Source organism: Bos javanicus, chromosome 2, assembly GCF_032452875.1.
Source record: "Bos javanicus breed banteng chromosome 2, ARS-OSU_banteng_1.0, whole genome shotgun sequence".
NCBI lineage: Eukaryota > Metazoa > Chordata > Mammalia > Artiodactyla > Bovidae > Bos > Bos javanicus.
Window position 1 is genome coordinate 9,797,192 of NC_083869.1, and position 21,980 is coordinate 9,819,171.

Here is a 21,980-nt window from a genome sequence, read left to right on the forward strand (position 1 = left end):
TCAGGTTACTGGGCCTGAAACTGCAAAGAAAGGATGTCACTGACTGAGAAAAGTCTTGTCCTGTGTTATTATCATTGAAGTTTTTCCCTTGGATTTTCACCACATCCCCATAAGGAAGCTACCAGGATCCCTATTTTTGTACGTAAGCCATCAGATTGACAATGCTAAACACCGTATCCAATGCAGTAAGACTGAGTAGTGAGAACCCAGGTCAGTCCTAATGCAAACCCTGCTTTCCTCCACAAAAGAGCTGAGGACAAAGAGAAAGCATCAGGGACCAAGTACAAGACCCAGAGACACACACGGGCACCCGACTGCAGAAGCTGCTTGAGGACAAGAAGCCACAACAGCACAAAGGGATAGCCGCCCCTGCCACAGCCGTAACAGCTGATAATTGCACATGTCAACCCTGACGGCCACACAAGCGGGACGTTCCTGGGGACCTCGAGTCTAGTTTCCCAGCCTATCAATCCTCTCGCAAAGCCAAACAGTCTCAACTGAACAAGAAGTGGGCTTAAATCCTAGATGTGCAAACTAGGAGATGCTTTTTTCTACCACTGATTTAAGTTTTCCTTTATTGTTACAGGTACACCTCGGAGATGCTGTAAGTTCAGTTCCAGACCAGACCACCGCAACAAACTGAACAGCCCAATAAAGTGAGTCACACAAATTTTTTGGTTTCCCGTACATATAAATTTAAACTTTACTATAGTCTATAAGTGTGCAATATCATTATGTCTAAAAAAACAATGTATGTATCTTCATCTTAAAATACTTTATCACTAAAAAATACTAACCATCATCTGACAACTCAGGGTTGCCACAAACTTTCAGTTTGTAAAAAAAACAAGCAGAATCTATGAAATGTATTAATAATGAAATGCATTTCATTATTAACGAAAACATGGTATTCCTATACTAACTTACCATTTCATTCTTTGAGACATACAATAGAGAATATTGTAAAACACCTATAATTATAGAGAATGTCTAGTACTTAAAAGTACTAATTAGTAATTGAATAATGTTGTATTTCATATAGTACAAATGAAGTTTACTTGTAATATCTATACTTAACACATCTTGGCCATGCTTTGTTTTACATCTAATAAAATTAAAAGGTCATTTTTTAGAGAGATCATTCTTTAAAAAAAAAAAGCATAGATCATTCTTTAAAAGAGAATTTAATGTTATTAGCAAACAAAAAGGAAATTTTTTAGTTTTGTTATGTGTTCAATTTGATTTTGTATTTCCTTTTTTAAAAAACTATTGTTAACAATTACAAAAGGGTTTGCTTAAATAAATTACTCTGGTTAAAACAAAGGTGAAATATTTAAAGCCTATTTTATATTTATAATATCCACTATTAAACCAATAGTTACTATATATTAAATATTAAACCCTCGGAATATTACCAAGAAAAGTTGTTAAAGATAGTAGGAAGTGTTGGTGTCAAAATGTTAAGTGAAAAAATAAACAAAAAAAAAACAAACCCCACAATATTTCAAAAGCATACCTGTTCACCAGTAAAATTGTGTAAGGAGGACATATTTTTCCCATCATAAATATAAACCTGTGCAAGAAAAACAAAAGCATATGAAATAGAGTAAAATACAAAATAACCCAGAGATTTTTTAGAAAATACCTTTTAAGTTTCCTACCATTCCCAAAGTCCTCGCTGCTCTTGGAACTCCTGAAACGAAGTCTGAAAAGAAAAAAATTACTTCTTTTTAAGACCAATACTGGCAACTCCAACAGTAAGTGGCTATGTCAGACAGCTTTAAGTTTTGTTATTTCAGTAGACAGTAAATATGAGATCTTAAAAACTTGGGACTCCATAATAAATGACCCAAGCATTGATTTTAACCACAAAATCAAATCTTTACAAAATATGGAAAGATTCTTGAAGACTTCAAATAAATGCATGTGTGCCCTTAAGGTATTTATAATCTTGTGAAAGAGAGCAGACAAGAGAAAAGGGCTTAAGGATGAAGAAAAGCTGTACATACAGTAATAAAAAATAATCCAGAGTCAAGTGAAACAAGGCTGAGGCTGCAATGATACAGAAACGTGATCAAATCAGGCCAAGTCTAGGCTCCCAAGACTGAGCTCTGAAAACGGACAAAGAGAAGATATAGACAGAGCCCAGAAAGTTACAGATGATGTGTCCAAAGAAAGCAGGAACTATTAAACTGTGCCTCCCCAAGAGAACTGAACCCACCACACGTAAGAAGGAAAGAGCCGAAGAAACAGCTGGAACTGAGAGCAGACAGAGGTCGCTGAGGCGCTCAGCTCCCTTGGCTACCTAAAAGAGGTTTACCCGGGACCATGCTCAGTTTCAAAACTCTTTAACTGCTGAAATTTTTCAGTGCCACCTGTTTCAAATGCGTAGTCTAAATTTTTTAAAGACGATTAAATCTAGTTCAAGCACGTCGTACCATCTATGCCATCACCGTTGAAATCTCCAACGGCCACTGAGTAACCTAAAAAGGAACCAAAGGTAAAACACCATCAGAGCAGAACTGATTATCTTCAACTTATTTGCAGGCTAAGCTTTCCTGGAAAATACCTTCAACTAATTCCTTTAATTATGTAATATTTTGTCCTCTAGGAGAAATGGGTTCACATGTGCATGATAAATGAATCTTGAAGAAAATAATGGCGCTAAATACTCAAATAGTATATCTCTGTTAGAAATATAAGACTGTTTTATCAACTTTACAAAGGAGTCAGTTAAAAACAGGGCAAATTTGCAATCTGGCGTAAAGGAATAACAAACAACAGATTTTCTCAATCAGCAAAATACTATTTCTGTCATGTATACTTGGTTTAATGAATAAGAGAAACTTAGAACAAAAGTAAATAAATCCTAAACCAAAACTGTAGTTTAATACAGTGAATAGAAGTTCAAGAATCAGACTGCCTGGGTTGGAATCTGAGAAAAGCAAAGTTATAAGTGGAAGACTTTAGGCAAAGACTTAAGACTTTATTTTGCCTCTCTGTGCCTCAGTGTCTTTATCTATAAAATGGGAGTAATAACAGCACACTGTCACAGACTTGTGAGGATAAATGAGTTATTAACGATAAAGCTCTTAGAACAACATCCAGAATGCAGCAAGCACATCTTAAAGACTATCCATTATTATTATCACTGTGTAAATAATCATGCCTTAAATTTCAGCTACTGAAATACAACATAATCTAGGTACTCAATAACAATTTGAAATTATATGTTCCTTATTTTAAGAAAATCTTAATCTATTTCACATAAAAGATTTTTCTACTGAAAGCAGCAAATGCAAATATAGGACAAATCTACCGCAACACCAGAAAGTGAATCCATATTTCGATTTTACCTACCCAAATAACTGTCATCAAAAATAGCTTGTGCAGTCCGGGTTGCTAACTGGTTATTATACTTGATGCTGTAAACTTTGGGGTCATATTTAGATACAATTTCTGCTACTTGATCAGAAATGAGTTGACCTGAAAGAAATATATAAAATAAATTATAATTTAAAATGAGCTGCCCTGAAAACAATATATAAAATAATTGACAATTTTCTAGCAGAATCTTATGATGCAGATGATGGATAGCACCTGCATGAAAGGAAATAGATTAGATATAAATATTTCTGCTTATTAGCCTTAAACAACTCTTCATGATCCTAAATCTGAAATTTGATTATTTTTAAGTCACAATTATTTCTATTCAAGGCTAGTATTTAAAGTTAATCTCTGCTAAAAAGCAAAAATTTATAAATACAGAATTTAATTCACTAAAAAGTCATTGTTAAATAAATGGAATCATAAAATCAAGGATTGTTTCCCAACCAAATTTCAAGTTAGAACTTGAAAAATCTACTGAAATTATTTTTACTTTCATAATTGGTTAAACCTGATTTTTCTTTTTTTTTTTAATTTATTTATTTATTTAAATTTTATTTTATTTTTAAACTTTACAATATTGTATTGGTTCTGCCATATATCGAAATGAATCCGCCACAGGCATACATGTGTTCCCCATCCTGAACCCTCCTCCCTCCTCCCTCCCCATACCATCCTTCTGGGTCGTCCAAGTGCACCAGCCCCAAGCATCCAGTATCGTGCGTCGAATCTGGACTGGCGACTCGTTTCATATATGATATTATACATATTTCAATGCTATTCTCCCAAATCATCCCACCCTCTCTCCCACAGAGTTCAAAAGACTGTTCTATACATCAGTGTCTCTTTTGCTGTCTCGTATATAGGGTTATCATTACCATCTTTCTAAATTCCATATATATGCGTTAGTATACTGTATTGGTGTTTTTCTTTCTGGCTTACTTAACTCTGTATAATAGGCTCCAGTTTCATCCACCTCATTTGAACCGACTCAAATGTATTCTTTTTAATGGCTGAGTAATACTCCATTGTGTATATGTACCACTGCTTTCTTATCCATTCATCTGCTGATGGACATCTAGGTTGCTTCCATGTCCTGGCTATTATAAATAGTGCTGCGATGAACACTGGGGTACACGTGTCTCTTTCCCTTCTGGTTTCCTCAGTGTGTATGCCCAGCAGTGGGATTGCTGGATCATAAGGCAGTTCTATTTCCTGTTTTTTAAGGAATCTCCACACTGTTCTCCATAGTGGCTGTACTAGTTTGCATTCCCACCAACAGTGTAAGAGGGTTCCCTTTTCTCCACATCCTCTCCAGCATTTATTGCTTGTAGACTTTTGGATCGCAGCCATTCTGACTGGCGTGAAACAGTACCTCATAGTGCTTTTGATTTGCATTTCTCTGATAATGAGTGATATTGAGCATCTTTTCATGTATTTGTTAGCCATCTGTATGTCTTCTTTGGAGAAATGTCTATTTAGTTCTTTGGCCCATTTTTTGATTGGGTCATTTATTTTTCTGGAATTGAGCTGCAGGAGTTGCTTGTATATTTTTCAGATTAGTTGTTTGTCAGTTGCTTCATTTGCTATTATTTTCTCCCATTCTGAAGGCTGTCTTTTCACCTTGCTTAGAGTTTCCTTTGTTGTGCAGAAGCTTTTAAGTTTAATTAGGTTCCATTTGTTTATTTTTGCTTTTATTTCCAATATTCTGGGAGGTGGGTCATAGAGGATCCTGCTGGGATATATGTCAGAGAGTGTTTTGCCTATGTTCTCCTCTAGGAGTTTTATAGTTTCTGGTCTTACGTTTAGATCTTTAATCCATTTTGAGTTTATTTTTGTGTATGGTGTTAGAAAGTGCTCTAGTTTCATTCTTTTACAAGTGGTTGACCAGTTTTCCCAGCATCACTTGTTAAAGAGATTATCTTTAATCCATTTATATTCTTGCCTTCTTTGTCAAAGATAAGGTGTCCATATGTGTGTGGATTAATCTCCAGGCTTTCTATTTTGTTCCATTGATCTATATTTCTGTCTTTGTGCCAGTACCATACTGTCTTGATGACTGTGGCTTTGTAGTAGAGCCTGAAGTCAGGCAGTTTGGTTCCTCCACGTCCATTCTTCTTTCTCAAGAAAGCTTTGGCTATTCGAGGTTTTTTGTATTTCCACACAAATTGTGAAATTATTTGTTCTAGCTCTGTGAAGAATACCGTTGGTAGCTTGATAGGGATTGCGTTGAATCTATAAATTGCTTTGGATAGTATACTCATTTTCACTATATTGATTCTTCCAATCCATGAACATGGTATATTTCTCCATCTATTAGTGTTCTCTTTGATTTCTTTCACTGGTGTTTTATAGTTTTCTATATATAGATCTTTAGTTTCTTTAGGTAGATATATTCCTAAGCATTTTATTCTTTTCGTTGCAATGGTGAATGGAATTTTCCTTAATTTCTCTTTCTATTTTCTCATTATTAGTGTATAGGAATGCAAGGGATTTCTGTGTGTTGATTTTATATCCTGCAACTTTACTATAATCATTGATTAGTTCTAGTAATTTTCTGGTGGAGTCTTTAGGGTTTTCTATGTAGAGGATCATGTCATCTGCAAATAGTGAGAGTTTTACTTCTTCTTTTCCAATTTGGATTCCTTTTATTTCTTTTTCTGCTCTGATTGCTGTGGCCAAAACTTCTAAAACTATATTGAATAGTAATGGTGAAAGTGGGCACCCTTGTCTTGTTCCTGACTTTAGAGGAAATGCTTTCAATTTTTCACCATTGAGGATAATGTTTGCTGTGGGTTTGTCATATATAGCTTTTATTATGTTGAGGTATGTTCCTTCTGTTCCTGCTTTCTGGAGAGTTTTTATCATAAATGGATGTTGAATTTTGTCAAAGGCTTTCTCTGCATCTATTGAGATGATCATATTGTTTTTATTTTTCAATTTGTTAATGTGGTGTATTACATTGATTAATATGCGGATATTGAAGAATCCTTGCATGCCTGGGATAAAGCCCACTTGGTCATAGTGTATGACCTTTTTAATGTGTTGTTGGATTCTGATTGCTAGAATTTTGTTAAGGATTTTTGAATCTATGTTCATCAGTGATATTGGCCTGTAGTTTTCTTTTTTTGTGGCATCTTTGTCAGGTTTTGGTATTAGGGTGATAGTGGCCTCATAGAATGAGTTTGGAAGTTTACCTTCCTCTGCAATTTTCTGGAAGAGTTTGAGTAGGATAGGTGTTAGCTCTTCTCTAAATTTTTGGTAGAATTCAGCTGTGGAGCCGTCTGGACCTGGGCTTTTGTTTGCTGGAAGATTTTTGATTACAGTTTCAATTTCTGTGCCTGTGATGGGTCTGTTAAGATTTTCTATTTCTTCCTCGTTCAGTTTTGGAAAGTTGTACTTTTCTAAGAATTTGTCCATTTCTTCCACGTTGTCCATTTTATTGGCATATAATTGCTGATAGTAGTCTCTTATGATCCTTTGTATTTCTGTGTTGTCTGTTGTGATCTCTCCATTTTCATTTCTAATTTTATTGATTTGATTTTTTTCCCTTTGTTTCTTGATGAGTCTGGCTAATGGTTTGTCAATCTTAATGAGCTATTTGGACACCTTTATGCAGCAGCCTGAATGAGTGACTGCATTTTCTTCACAACCTTAAGTTATCAAGTACACAAGAAAGCTAGACACCTACATGAAAGTCAGATTGCCTCCTTGTACCCAAGAAAGGCTGTTTGATTTATTAAATGCCATCTCCGTAACATACGGAAAACAATCTCTTCATTTCTGCTATTTCAGAAAGAAAATCGTAATAGCTAAAGATTATCAGTTTAGTTCCAATTTTTCCAGTCACATACGCTGAGTTTGTAGGGCAGAACACTTTCTGTCCGGATCACTAATTTATTATCTTTGCCTGCGTGTGTGTGTGCTTACTTGTGTCTTGACTCTTTGCGACCCCATGGACAGCAGCCCACCAGACTCCTCTGTCCATGGGGTTTTCCAGGCAAGAACACTGGAGTGGGTTGCCATTTCCTTCTCCAGGGAATATTCTCAACCCAGGGATCAAACCCACATCTCCTGCATCATTGCAGGTGGATTCTTTACTGCTTGAGCAATTGGGGAATCCCATCATCTTGCCTAAATGGTATCTAACACATAGGAGAGATTCCTTAAATATTTGCTGAATCAAAGAACACAGGAACATTTATCATGTCTTTGGAATAAAACATCATTATCATTTTCTCTATTCTTACAGAGACAATTCTGAGATCTATGGGAAAATTCATCCTAACATCTTATGTATTCCCAATGAAAAATGCTGATTTTAATCTTATTAAAATATTATCTGCCCAGTCACTGAGTTTTTAGTAACATATTATATACCATTTATAATAAATCAATAGTATCTGTGCTAATTTATAATAAACAGGAATGCCTGCATTGTGCAATATTCAAAGTATTAAAAGAACAAGTAATTTTAATATATTCACAATTGTGTCTCTTAAAAAGTCCTGACCGAGAATCAAAAAATCCATCTTTGGTTCCCACACATGCCCATGAGACACTTCCTTCTCTTCCACTGAATGATATACCTAGCAGTAAAGAGGAAAATGAACCCATGTTTTATAGCTAACTAGAAAGCATTAATATACATTTTCTTACATATAATTAGAACTGCTATTTTCGTTTTTATTGTAAGGCTGCAAAACTCAAGTATAATTCTCCTACATCATTTCATCTTCCAATAGAGGTATAATTCACAGAAATTCAAATCTTTCAGTTTTAGTTAATATGTGTCATGTTGATCCTCTTTGCCTGATTTTTCTTTTTCTCCTTTGCCATCCCTTCCAATTTCTCACTTATTCCCACTTTTCATTCCTTATTTTCCTTCCACCTTGTTTTTCCTTCAGCAAATCTCTTTCTTTAGTTCCCTTTCTATAAAGCAAAAGCACAGGTTTTCCTATAAGCAAACAAGTAAAGAAAGCACAGAGCAGAATACAGAAGTAAAATTCAGAATCAGAAAGTACTTGCAAATCAATACAGTCAGAGATTTTCCAGTTCTTCCAAATATTGGCAATGCTTGAATAACAGAATACCAATAAACAAAAAAGTCTTGATTTGGTAAATGGTACTTTTTAACAGAAAATAAACATATGAATATATTGACTAAATAAATAATTATGTTTCTAATGATAAGTGAAACATAAATCAAATAAGCAGATATAGTTAAGAAAATAATGACCTGTTATACATTTGTTCAAATGGCAATTTTATTAATCCTCTGGAAATGACTAAAGAATGCAGATTTTTACTTCAATCACCAATGCTAATATATTCTTTTGAAATTTAGTAAGATCCTCTATTTTTACAACTTCCCAAATACAAAGAAATCATTCTTGATGTCAGTGGTTAATGAGAAAATAACCACATCAATAATCTAATGTGCAAATTAATTTTAAAACCATGAGCTTTTGGAAGGCCACAATTTACCTACAGCTCCTCATACTTCCTAATGATTAATTATATAATTTCCTCTAAAGTACAGAGATGAAGTATATAAGCAATAAAAATTAATTACTTTAAATTACTTTATAATTTACTTTTAAAATATTTAGTTTATTTTCTACTAGAAATGCATATGTCATATATTGTTATATATTTTACATATACCTTATATGATGTTGCAGTCCTTTTTAAAATAATTATATATAGATAGTGGTTATCCATTTAATTTTTTCATTTCTTTCTTTTAAATAATTTGAAAAGTCTCAAAGCCTGGTGGGCTGCCGTCTATGGGGTTGCAGAGAGTCGGACATGACTGAAGCGACTTAGCAGCAGCAGCAGCAGCAGCAGCAGCAAAGATACATGATAAGCCAGATGAGTCTGAAATATAGTCATTACTGGGTAATTTTTAAAAAAGATTAACCTACCTTGCCAATAAAAACTGCCAGGACCACCAAGAAGTACTCTGTCAGCCTAGATTAAATCAAACAAAAAGATATATATTTTAAAACAGATAGCTTTAAAAACTGAGAGCAATATAATAAACATAAAAGCTACACATTCATGTATATATGACATATATATGCATATACATTAAAGCAAGCAAAATCATAAATCTTAAACCCAGCTGATTCCATAATTTTCACTGTACCTTTTCTAAAACACAATACAATAACTATTAAAAAGGAGGCCTATATTCATTTAATATATGAAAATATACAAATACGTATATACATACAGATTCTGTAGATCTTGACTGCTTCACATACTTGGTATGAAGTACTGTCAGCAAAGTATTATTAGTTACAGTAAGAAAAAAAGTCACTCCTTAATTTTGTTTATTACATTTGTGACTACACTGACAAATTTCCTTTCTAATAATCATTAAATTTTTTTTAAGCTAAAGCAAAATTTGTAGTGTCATGTAGATCTAAACAGGAGTGAGGTTTGAGGGTACATTTTTCAGGGTATGTTATGTATACAAATTACACTTGACTAACATTTCTTATATCTGTAATAATTTACAAGTATCTAATTCAAGATAGTGTTTTGAGCATATTTTAAAAATTTCTTCTCGCTGGAGAAAAGAGAAAAACTTTCTTCAAATACACATACAGCCTTTGAAGCTTTCAACAATCTCCTGCCTTGGCTATGTAAAAGATATTTCTAAGTTGTCTGCTTTAAAATGACACCACTTTTCAGAAATGAGTTGAAGACAGCAGTTAATTTAGCAAAGACTATTCATGGTATGGGAATATTTCTGGGGTTATAGTTGTATTGGTTTAAGTACAGAAACTATGAACACTTCTTGTTTTAATACATCTATTTGAAAATACATCATCCAAGTTGAAACCTTTTATGTGTTAATACACTTTACCTCTCTTTGTTCTGCTTCCTTAAATTTTAAATTATGAGTAATTATGAATAAATTTTGAATTATGAGTTTCAAATTGAGTGAATTAAAATTAACTGCTTGATAAGGAGAGTTAACTAAAATTATTAGTACCTAATATTTAAGATTAAAAATATAAATTTATAAAAATAAGAAAATGCTTTATTAGTTTCTCTGAACCATGATTATAGTTTCTGTGCTTTTAGTAAATTTAAGGTACTTTTGCTTACATTTTCTAAGTCATATTAAGTTTTCTAAGAAAGCTCTACTTTTAATCAAGCAATGTGTTTTTGAGACTTCTCTAGGAGTAATTAATTTTCTCAATTTGTTATTCAAAATGCTCATATATCCCACAAAAAAACACACAAAGACAAAAGTAAATTATATAAAATATTTAAGAAAAATTTCCTTTGAAAATATACATGGAATTCTTATTTTTAAAAAAATGATGAAAAATTATCAACTCTAGAGAGCATATCAGCTTAGTTAAAAATACATAAAGCCCTATATATGAGATTTCTTACAGTAATTAAACTTCTTCATCTTTATTTATTGCCTATGGGCACATAATAGATGGCAAACATGCATGTTTTTCAACTTTTATTAACTAAACCCTGATTTGTAAAAAACTCCCATTGATAGCTTTTATGAAAACTCAATTCCAGGCAAAAATAGAAAGCTTTACTATAACAGTCTGTAAATCTATCCAACTGGAAGTTTTAATATTAAGTCATAATTGCTGTCTATCTTCTGCTAAGGAGATTTTCTACTATTTTCCATTCCCTTTTTGATGAATATTTCAAATAAGCAACGTCTCCTAGGGAGAGAACAGTATCAAGCAAAGGATATCAAATGCATGGGTAATTTTTATTAGATGTTTCCATAAAACAAGTAATAGTTACAGAGAATACGAAGTATTATCCAGTAATTTTTAACCATGGTTTAGATAACAAGGTAGATCTGAATCTCATTCAGTCTTAAATGAGAACTTACTTTAGTAAAATCAATGCTGAATCCTCCTTGACAAAATCCCTGTCCATCAGCATCAATATTTTCTAAAATAAAAAGATTGGAAATATACACAAACCCAAAAACAAACAAATAACACAAAACAAAACATGAGAAAAATCTGATATCACTGTAAGATAATGTACTAGTCTCGGAGAATGTTCATTCATTCGGGTTCTTAATGGGTTATTAACACATTCTTAAAAAGTTAGTATGCATGTTTATCAACACCCATTCATCAGAAATGGCAACACAGAGAGATGAAAGTAACTAGACCAGTCAGCAAGGGGCAGAAAGATCATCTAAGATAGTGGATTTCAAACTTTATTTTTATACAGAAAGATTACAGTTTATATCATAGCTCACACAACCCAACATACACGCATTGTATTTCATTCCATCTTTTAAAAAACTGGTTATGACCCATTCTTTGATTTCATTTAACAGTAATGAGTCATGATCTTTGAGTTAAAAACTCCAATCTGAAATTTCTAATTCTTACTATTATTCCCCTACAGTTGCTAGGTCTTTGCTAAGTTATTATGAAGACTAATAAGCAGATACCTGCATTCCAATACATTTATAGCCAACAACAACAACAAATCTGAAAAAAACATAGTTCAGAATTTAGGGAGATGGCCTAGTTGAATTTTCTGCAGAGAGCAAAATATACCCTGAAAACACATTTAGAAAGCCAAGTTTTTAAAACACGACACTTTTAAGTATATTCCAAATGATGACAGACTCAACTGTTTTACTCTTTCACAATTACCCCTTTTCCCATAGTTCTCACAAAAGGGGACAATTAGCCAATTAATTTAAATTAGCTCTAATCACTAGTAATACTGTACCTAGAAGAGAGGTAACAGTGAGCAAGTCTTTTCCTTGTTTTATTTTGAGGATAGTAAGAGCAATGAAAAACAGCTACTCTTTAGTCATCAAGGAATTATTGTAGTCAATGCCACAATATCTAAATAATTATGATATAATATTCCTGTATTTGCCACCCAAATACAGTAACCAAAAATACCTACTTTCAGTCATAAGGACAACTGGCAAGAATTTTTGTCAAATACTCCCATCAAAATTTTTGAACCCATTTTTAAAACCTGGGAACTGCCCTAAGATTACGCACTTAATATCTAAATTTAGAAATTTTTTTAGAAAATAGCCTCAAGAGTATAATGCTCCCCCAATGTAAATTTTTCTAACCAAGAGGGAATGGGAAAATGTAGGGCTGGGGTTTCCAGCGTCTAGTGAATCATAGTAAGGAATTCTGCTCTGACCTCAAGTCAGCCTTTTATTTCCTTTATTCGAGTCGCATCTGGGGAACTCTTTTAAGCTATTTATAAAGACATCCTTTTTCGATTATCTTACTGTACAGTTATCTACTTTATTTGGTTTCCCCGAACATCCAACTAGAAAACATTACTGTCTTTTAAAAATGTAACAGGTACATATTAAACAGTGCAAATGTAAAGAATTTTCTGTTGACTATAACCTATTTCAGGGAAGGCTTTTGTTTTTATTTGTATGGACAGTTAATATTTTTCCTAATTGTTAAGCCTGACAATATTATATTTAATGTTACTGATCGTGATAGTAAGAGCAGCTAGTGTTTATCAAGCCCTTACTGTGAGTCCGGTACTGTACTAAAGCACTTAAATTCTTTTCAAATTTACACAGCAAAATTCTATGAGAATAACAGTAGCCCTATTCTATGAGAGATAGTATTATTAGTCATCACTTACATCTAAGGAAATTAAGGCTCACAGAAATTAAGGAATTTAACCATGGCAAACCTGCTAGTAAATAAATGAGAGTGGATCTGAGGTGAAGAGTGCCTATACGATTAAGGCTGCAGTATCTCAAACCAGCAGTGTATTTGTAATTCCCCAAGTAACCATCAAGGGGAAGAAAAGAAAACTAGAAATGATACCTGAGAAAAATCTATGTGCAAATAATATTATCATCAGAAAGTAGAAAGAACAAAGACTCAGTCTGAGCCTGAAGCTGAAAGACTATTTAAATCATATGATTTGTGGTTCAGGCACTTTTAGAACAGAAAGACATTCAGCCTTTTGTGCAATGCCCAAGAACGGGCGTAGATATAATAATGAAAAGCCAAAAGCAAACATAATCAGTAATAAGGTAAATTTTTACAGAGAGTAAAGTTCCATAAATTCACATAGGTCACAATAAAAACGAAAGCAAATAAACAAACAAATGAACAACAACAAACCCACAAACTACCACCACACCAAAACAAGCAGTTATCAAGAAGTTGGCAGTGTAGCCCTACAAAACTGGCATTCCCATGTAAAATCAGTCATGGGGCTAGCTTACATAATTTATTGAAGTACGAAGAAGCCATAAACTACAAAAATTGCCTCTGAAGTCTTTTGTCTAAATCAGTGTTTTATTAATGATCAATCACCCACAACTGTAGACAAGCAGGTTGTCGGCAGATAAGAATACAACCCAAGTTCTCAGATTCCCACTCTTGAGTGTGTTCCTCTGGGCCGTTTGCCTTTTGTACTTTAGGCCTGCATGTAGCTTAATATTTTAAAGATTGAGCCCAAAAGTACACACAATGATCAAGAGATACTGAAAGCCAGACTTACTAGGAAGAAGGCATTCACTTTGATTTTTTTTTTTTTTTTTAGATTTTTCTCTGCTTTTTCTCATACTTGAGGTATTATTATCGGTAAAGGGCCAGGTAATAAATGTTTCAGGGGCTAGACAGCCTCTGTGGCAAGAATTCAACTCTCCCATTGTAGATATTAATAGCATGTGAACAAATGGGTGTGGTTATGTTCCAGTCAAACTTTATTTACAAAAACAGGCTCACAAGTCATAGTTTGCTGACCTGATTTGGATGTTAAATACTTTGGAAAGTAAGTTTAAAATGTCTGTGCTTAAACCAAATAAGTGAAGGCATTATGCAGCAGCTACATCATGCAAACAGTCTTAATCGTTTAAATACATGTTAAGAAAAGAACTGGTCATTAGCGAAGAGGCAAAATGACGAAAAATACTAGCCAAACATCGCAGTATATCCTCAAGGGACCATCATCATTAGAATGCTTGTTTTCAGAAGGTTTCTTGTCCTCTTACATCAGGAATTAATTCAAACCTGCACTTGTGAGAGCAGAATGTACTCTCTATAGAAAAGCTGTGCTTAGTACAAAGGCAGCTGAAATGGCAAACGTTTCCTATTGCTAGTAATACAGGGAAAAGGTTCCTCTGGAATAAGACAGACCCGGGTTTATATCCTCATTAGATCACTCAGCACCATAACATGCAGGAAAAAACCGTGACTTCAATTGTCTAGATCTCGGTTCCCACATGTATCGGAGGAGAATAAGGATGATTTTACAGGTGTGCCCACCACACAAACAGTAAGTTACAAGTATGGCACACAATGGTTAGTTCATCCTTGAGAGCTACAAAATTATCTTTTCATAATAGGAATATTTTTGCAATACAAATATTAAAAACACAAATTTAGTCCTCCCATTTTCCACACGCCACCAGAGAACAGTACCGTGACCAAAACACTGACAAAAGGTGGCAACACAGATGGCGTCAGGAACTGGGGATAAAGCTGCCCGTTCCCTCCATCCTGCGCACTGTGCGCCTCCTGCCCTCCCAGAGTAAACGACGTGGTTCCACGTACATATCATTCTTTTCATGTTTGCCTCCCACTTACAGAAGTAGGAGCAAGGCAGTAGGCCAAGAAAACAAGCATTTAGCAAAATGATTTGCAGTTTCTCAGAGGTTCAACTGCTTAGAATTTTGAAGACTAAGTTGATCCTTTGACCTGATGTCCAAAGTCGCCTGACGAGGAAAAAAGAGTCCAGCAGTAAGAATCTTACATGTTGTGCCTTTGTTATTAACTTTCTCTACTACACTACCTAGTCACCAGTGAAGCAGAAAGAGTAAAGGCCTAAAAAGTGCTCCAGGTATAAACACCATACTGCATTTCAGTAAGAGATTTTTATGTTTCTGATATGGAGATCTGGGGTGGTGGCCAACTCAACGATGGTGGAGAAGCTAAAGCACTGCAGTCTCCAGGAAGGAAAGAACATACAGCGTTTGGAAAGCATAATTAAAATTATAAATGCTCAAAGTCATCTTTAGTCACAATATAAATTTCACTGGAAATTTCAAATAATATTAGAGAACAGGGTGAGATCTTTTAGATCATCAAGAAGAGTGAGTCTAGCTAACAGACTGACAAAGAGACTGATTAAAGCAAGGAAATTCACACTCTGACTCCTGAGCCCAATGTTCTATCTTCCTATAAAAAATCTGGCTTCTTAAGATATAAATTTTTTTTAACTTTTAACACCATTATTAATATAAAGCTGTAAGCTCTCAAACTTTGGTTTCCATCAGAATTACCTCGTAGAGTTTGTTAAAAATGCAGGTAGCCAGGCCTGATCTAGACCTGCTGAATCAGAATCATTAGCTGTGGGGCCTGCATCTCTGATAAAGTTCAAGAGAGCACCTTTTGACTAATAGTGACTAAAAATGCAGGTTTCCAAAATCAAATGTTAATTGTTACTGACCAAGGAAAAGGAAAACAACAGTTCTTAGGAAGAAAAGATAAGCCTTTGACTGTATATTTGACATTTCTTTACATTAATAAAACTGCTTTCATTTTGCTCTCTCAAACATCATGGTATGTCTACAAATTTTAACACATACACACACACACATTTTTAACAGCCTAGGCTTCCCAATCCTCTTGGTAAAAGCTAGTACAACTTCCAACACATACTTGATCTGCATGGAGCATACTCAACAGTCTTTGTTCCGTCCTGAAGAAAGCATGTTCCCACAGGCTCTCTTTCCTGCTTCATCTCAGTCCTCCAGTGATACAGTGGGGCACAGGCCTGGAATCAAAGGGGGGAGTCCATGCATAAACATTTTCTGAAAAAAATTAGTGTTTCAGACAATATATAACATCTTTTTATAAGCATTAACAAAAATTAATCAAACCTATACTCTTAAATTCCTTATCATAGTAGTGGATAAGATTTTTATAAGTACTCTTCTCACATGCTTCTAAAGGCCGTATATGTAGTCTAGGTTTTGATTTTGTTTTTTTCCCAAAATAGTTAGCAAAATCATTATTCCATGCAGTACCTTTTTGATTTTAGGTACAGGTCACAGACCAACTCAATACTTTAACTAAATAATATATCTCTAACCTATAAAACAAATAATTTATCAAATAAGGGAGTAAAAGAATTTGCAGCACTTATTTTACTTACTTTTCAAATAGACTACGACCTTTTTGCTTTCAGGGCTATAGATTTCAACACTACGTATAAGTGGTAGAACCAATGTTTGAATAGCATAGTAATCTACCAAAGTATAACAATTCAATTTGCTGGGAAAAAAAAAAATCAATAAATTTTCTATAATATCCTTTGAAGCAAAACATTTTAAAACAAACACCGCAAACAATGCTGAGCTATATTTACCCGAAAAACTGGAAGTAAGCAATTGTACTACTTCTCTACATGTACCTGACTTCCAGGGTGGAGTATTACCACTTCTGCGTATTCTTGCTTGCCTCTACCTCTTTCTGCCCAGAATGCCACTACTCTCAACTCCTCCCCTCACCTCTAACTGCAATTTGACACATTCCTAAGCGCCACTGAAATATTACTTCCTAAATAAACCCTTCCTTGATGCCCCACAATCCAATGGGAAAGAAAGAAAATACTAAATACTATGCAGCTAATTAAAATAGGGAAGGGCTGTTTGAGGAAATGAAAGTAGAGCTGAAATCAGACTGACAAGGAGCCAGCTCAAGTGAAAAGCAGTAAGTTACACATAAGATAAGCAGAGGGACAAACACTAAGGAACTAACTGAAATGACTTGGTATGGAAGGAATCAAAAAATTAGTGTACTACACATGTAAGATGGAGTGAGATGCTGGCAGAGAGACAGCAGCCAGTGACTGGACTATGAAGATGCTGATAAAAGCAAGGATGAACAGATTTTTTTTCTGAGAGTGATGAAAAGCTGCTTAATTGTTTGAATCAGGAAGGTGAAATGCTCTGGTTCACTCTGGTCCCTCTATAAAGAACATGTTGTAGCTGGGGCAAGAGAGGAAGCAGAGAGGTGACAGGTGCTACTACACTGGCCCAGGAGAGTAATGATGGGGGCTTGGCACAGGACAGAAATAGTGGAGATGATGATTTATTGAGGGGTGGAATCCTGGAAGCTGAAGGCAGAACTGACTGGGGTTGCTGAGGAATGGCGTAGAGTCATGCTTTTAAGATGAGGATGTTTTATATGGAAATAGTTACTTCCCTGGTTTTTCCTTTATGATAGAGGGTAAGACTTCTATTTTGGTTCACACTTATTTTGAGTAATAATGAGATATCTAAATGGAAATGCCAAATTGGCAGTTTGGAAATACAACTTGAAAGATACAAGAACAATTAAGAGCTGGAGATGTAGATTTGCGGATTATGATATACAGATTGTATTCACAGTCACAGGATAGGTTAGGAGCTGCTAGATAAAAGGTACAGTTCAAGAAAATAGGAGCCCAGACCAAAGCTCAGACACCCCAACATTTAGAAAATAAGCAGAAGTAGAGCTACTAAAGGTGATGGAAAAGGAGCAAGTGGTAAGGGAGGACACTGGAAGAGTACAGTCCCAGGAGCCAAGGAAAGAAAAGTATTTCAAAAAGTGTGGCTCAAGTGACCTTCCTGAATAGTGTTGAGGGGCCAAGAAAAATATTCTTGACCTGAAAGTCAAAAGTGACCTTGCCCATGCCTACCTGAGCCAGACAGGAAGGGCTGGGAAGAGGAAGGAAAGTGAGAAAGTGGAGACAGTTACTACAGAAAACATTTCAACAAGTCTTCGAAAAGATGAGCAAAGGAAGGAGACTATAGCAAAGAGGAAGATGAGGCAAAGGTAAGGGTGTTTTATTCGTAAGGAAAGGAGGTACTAGGGCATTTGAGTAATCAAAGCCACACTGTTCATAAACCTTGCTGGAGAGAAACAAATTCCCAGGGGACTACCAAATGGGGCAGAAAAAATGTCCAATGTAGGAATGACAGTGAAAGTAGCAAAAGCCAAGTCTATGAAGGGTGAAAGAGAAGGTATCCTTAGAAGGGGTTCAGTTCAGTTCAGGCGCTCAGTTGTGTCCGACTCTTTGCAACCCCATGAACCGCAGCACGCCAGGCCTCCCTGTCCATCACCAACTCCAGGAGTCCACCCAAACCCATGTCCATAGAGTCAGTGATGCCATCCAGCCATCTCATCCTCTGTCATCCCCTTTGCCTCCTACCCTCAATCTTTCCCCGCATCAGGGTCTTTTCCAATGAGTCAGCTCTTCGCATGAGGTGGCCAAAGTATTAGAGTTTCAGCTTCAATAGCAGTCCTTCCAATGAACACCCACGACTGATCTCCTTTAGGATGGACTGGTTGGATCTCCTTGCAGTCCAAGGGACTCTCAAGAGTCTTCTCCAACACCACAGTTTAAAAGCAACAATTCTTCAGTGCTCAGCCTTCTTTATAGTCCAACTCTCACATCCATACATGACTACCGGAAAAACCATAGCCTTGACTAGATGGACCTTTGTGTACAAAGTAATTAGAGCTATGTTATCGGAATAGACTCTGTGCCCCTGAGCACACTGAATTTTACTATCAGCTTTCAAACACAAAACTTCCTGTGTTTTCACATAAATTGACTAAATTTAACCTGTGAGTAAAAGCGTAAAACTTACCAAAATTTTATCCTGTTTTGACCTCACAGATGCTCCAAACCACTGATGAGACTTAAACTCCAATGGATCATCCTTGGCATAATCTCTGTTGCCTAAAATAAAATAAAATAAAATTTAAAACTTTTTTTAAAAGCATGAGGGTGAGAATCAAAATATGCTTTCTTTGTATAACAGAGTTTATTTCAACTCAGTGAGGTTTACAAATAGCATGCCTCTGATTAATCAAATTTGGCTACTTATTTCATACACTTTAAAACATTATATACTTTATACTTTCAACTAGTCAGAAAAATAAAATGCAAGATGACTTGGAAGTATATCAGATTTGTTACTTGCCCTATCAATGATCATAATATAGATGTGTAAAAGTCACAATAAGTGAAATTTTCCAGTTGCTTAATTATAAGATAATTAACTATTAAATACCTTTTGTATTCCCCAAAGTTCTTTCTGTAGCATAAAGATATTTCTAAAAATAGAAAGCTATGAAACACCTTTATAGAACACCAACAGTTAAAGACTAAAGTAAAAGACTAAGATCTTGCGAATGACATTATACCATGAGTCAGAGTCCAGGAGACATTATTTGGCTGGTAGGAAAAAGAACTAGATTTGGCACACTACATGCAAACATTTATTTTTCAGCCTACATTATTGAAAAAATTATTTCCAGTATACCAAGTACTCGTAAAGCACTATAGATTTTAAAAGAAAAAGATAAAAATATTTTCTACAAGAAAGTTCTTGATCGGCTCAATGAAAAAGAAATTACAGAAATAAATCCATAAACTATTAGGAGAGACTATTCTTAAAGATTAGTCTGTTCCTCTTAAAATCTACTTATAATAATCATTCCTTATAAACAGATATTTCAATAACTATACTGGAGAGATATATCAGACCAGTGTCAGCTTTAAGAATGCCAGCCAATATGTAAATATCATCAGGAGGTTTGATTAAATCTATTCTCTAAATCTCAACCTTCTAAGATAGTGCTTATGGTTATTCAATTCCATTTTGAGGACTTTTAAGATCAACTGAAGAATTATAAATAATTAATGATCATTTCAATAATGCCAGACATTTCATAGGCAAGATGAAGGACATATTAGCTATGCAATTCTTTTAACTTTTTTGTTGTTTTTGCAAAAAAAATAAATAATTTGAATTGTCACTCTCCAAAGTCCTCCGCTGCTGCTGCTGCTAAGTCGCTTCAGTCGTGTCCGAATCTGTGCGACCCCAGAGACGGCAGCCCACCAGGCCCCACAGTCTGTGGGATTCTCCAGGCAAGAACACTGGAGTGGGTTGCCATTTCCTCCTCCAATGTATGAAAGTGAAAACTGAAGTCGCTCAGTCATGTTGGACTCTTAGCGACCCAATGGACTGCAGCCTACCAGGCTCCTCCGTCCATGGGATTTTCTAGGCAAGAGTACTGGAGTGAGTTGCCATTGCCTTCTCCACCAAAGTCCTCTATCTGTAGTCTAAACACCACTCACTTTTGTCAGTGGTCACAAAGCACCCTTTTATTGGTAAAGGGAGGGAGGAAGGATGAATGAACTAACTAATATATGCCTTTTACCAAGAAAATCAAGGTTTCCCAAGAGTGGTTGGCTTGCCTTTGATGCTGATGTTCACATGCTGACCTCACTGGCAATAAGACACATCAGTGACCTAAAGGGTCCCCCAACAGTCCATGTGCTCCCTTACATTTCCCATCCTCCCAGTTAGGTTAAAGCCACACAACTCATTTTAATCAATAAGTTAAGTGCAGAAGTGGCATGTGTTCCTTCTAGCTCAAGTCAGTTAAGAGTGGATATGACTTCAGCAGTCATCAGGTAAATGCAAATCAAAACTACAATAAGGTGTCATCTCATACCAGTTAAGAAGGCTATTATCAGATGTGGAGAAAAGGGAACCCTGATACACTGCTGGTTGGCAATGTAAATTGGTCCAGCCATTATGGAAAATGGTATGGAGGCGACATAAGAAATTAAAGATAGGACTATTATTGTATGATCTGGCAATTCCACTCTAGGAATATACCTGAAGGAAATATACCACTATCTTAAGGCAATATCTGGACTCCCTTGTCACTGAAGTATCATTAACAACAGTCAAGACATAGAAGCAACTTAAATGTCGATGGTTGAATGAACTAAAAAAAAAAAGAAAATACAGTCTATAATTAAAATGGAATATTGTTCAACCTTAAGAAAAAAAAATCCTTCCATGTCCACCAATATGGTTGGATCTAGGAGGCATTATGTTACGGGAAATAAGCCAGACACAGAAAAACAAATGCTTCATTGTATCACTTATATGTTAAATCTCAAATTGTCATTTCATTTTAAAAAACAAGGCAAAACAAAAACAGTGGATATAAATTCTCCATGTTTTTTTTCTCCCATCTATGAAACTGAAAACAATAGATGGTGTGGAATTCCTTAACGAAAGAAGCCATAGTTCAAGTTTCCAAACCATCAAAAACAGCCAAATGATCAATACAAATCGATGACATGAGCAAGAACTTATCCTTTTTTAAGTGAGTAAGATCTGGGTATTTGTTTTAAGGGAAAAAAAAAAATGTTGTTATTGCAGTACAGCCTAGCACAGTTTGAGCAACACATATTCTAAAAACAAAACACTAAAAATGGCCTGACCTACAACTGCAAAGAGGCTTTGCCCTTGGAAGAACTGGATTCAATTAATAGTTTTTTCTAGGATTTTAGCCAATAAATGTATGATTACAAGCTATGTAATAGGATTTTTAAAAAATCCACTGCAAGCTGAGTTCTCTCACTAGCTTTCTATTCTATTCTTTTCTGCAAAGGAAATAAAGGCATCGCCCCTCCCTGACATTACTGAGAAATACAGTACGAACCTGAAACAGTTGGTGCCTGGAGGGATACACTTCCAGTCACCATCACCT

General features: G+C 35.1%; 1 protein-coding gene across 2 annotated transcripts in view; it reads right to left on the reverse strand.

Annotated features, from left to right (window-relative positions):
- ITGAV (integrin subunit alpha V) overlaps positions 1-21,980 on the reverse strand; it is a 108,870-nt gene that overhangs the window by 39,712 nt on the left and 47,178 nt on the right. For both annotated transcript variants that reach the window (XM_061433378.1, XM_061433388.1), the window contains exons 3-10: positions 19,052-19,143; positions 16,074-16,188; positions 11,273-11,334; positions 9,315-9,360; positions 3,361-3,486; positions 2,439-2,483; positions 1,662-1,705; positions 1,517-1,573 (exon numbers count right to left, since the gene is read on the reverse strand). In XM_061433378.1, the coding sequence (XP_061289362.1) occupies positions 1,517-1,573; positions 1,662-1,705; positions 2,439-2,483; positions 3,361-3,486; positions 9,315-9,360; positions 11,273-11,334; positions 16,074-16,188; positions 19,052-19,143 (587 nt within the window). The remainder of the gene's footprint in view (positions 1-1,516; positions 1,574-1,661; positions 1,706-2,438; positions 2,484-3,360; positions 3,487-9,314; positions 9,361-11,272; positions 11,335-16,073; positions 16,189-19,051; positions 19,144-21,980) is intronic.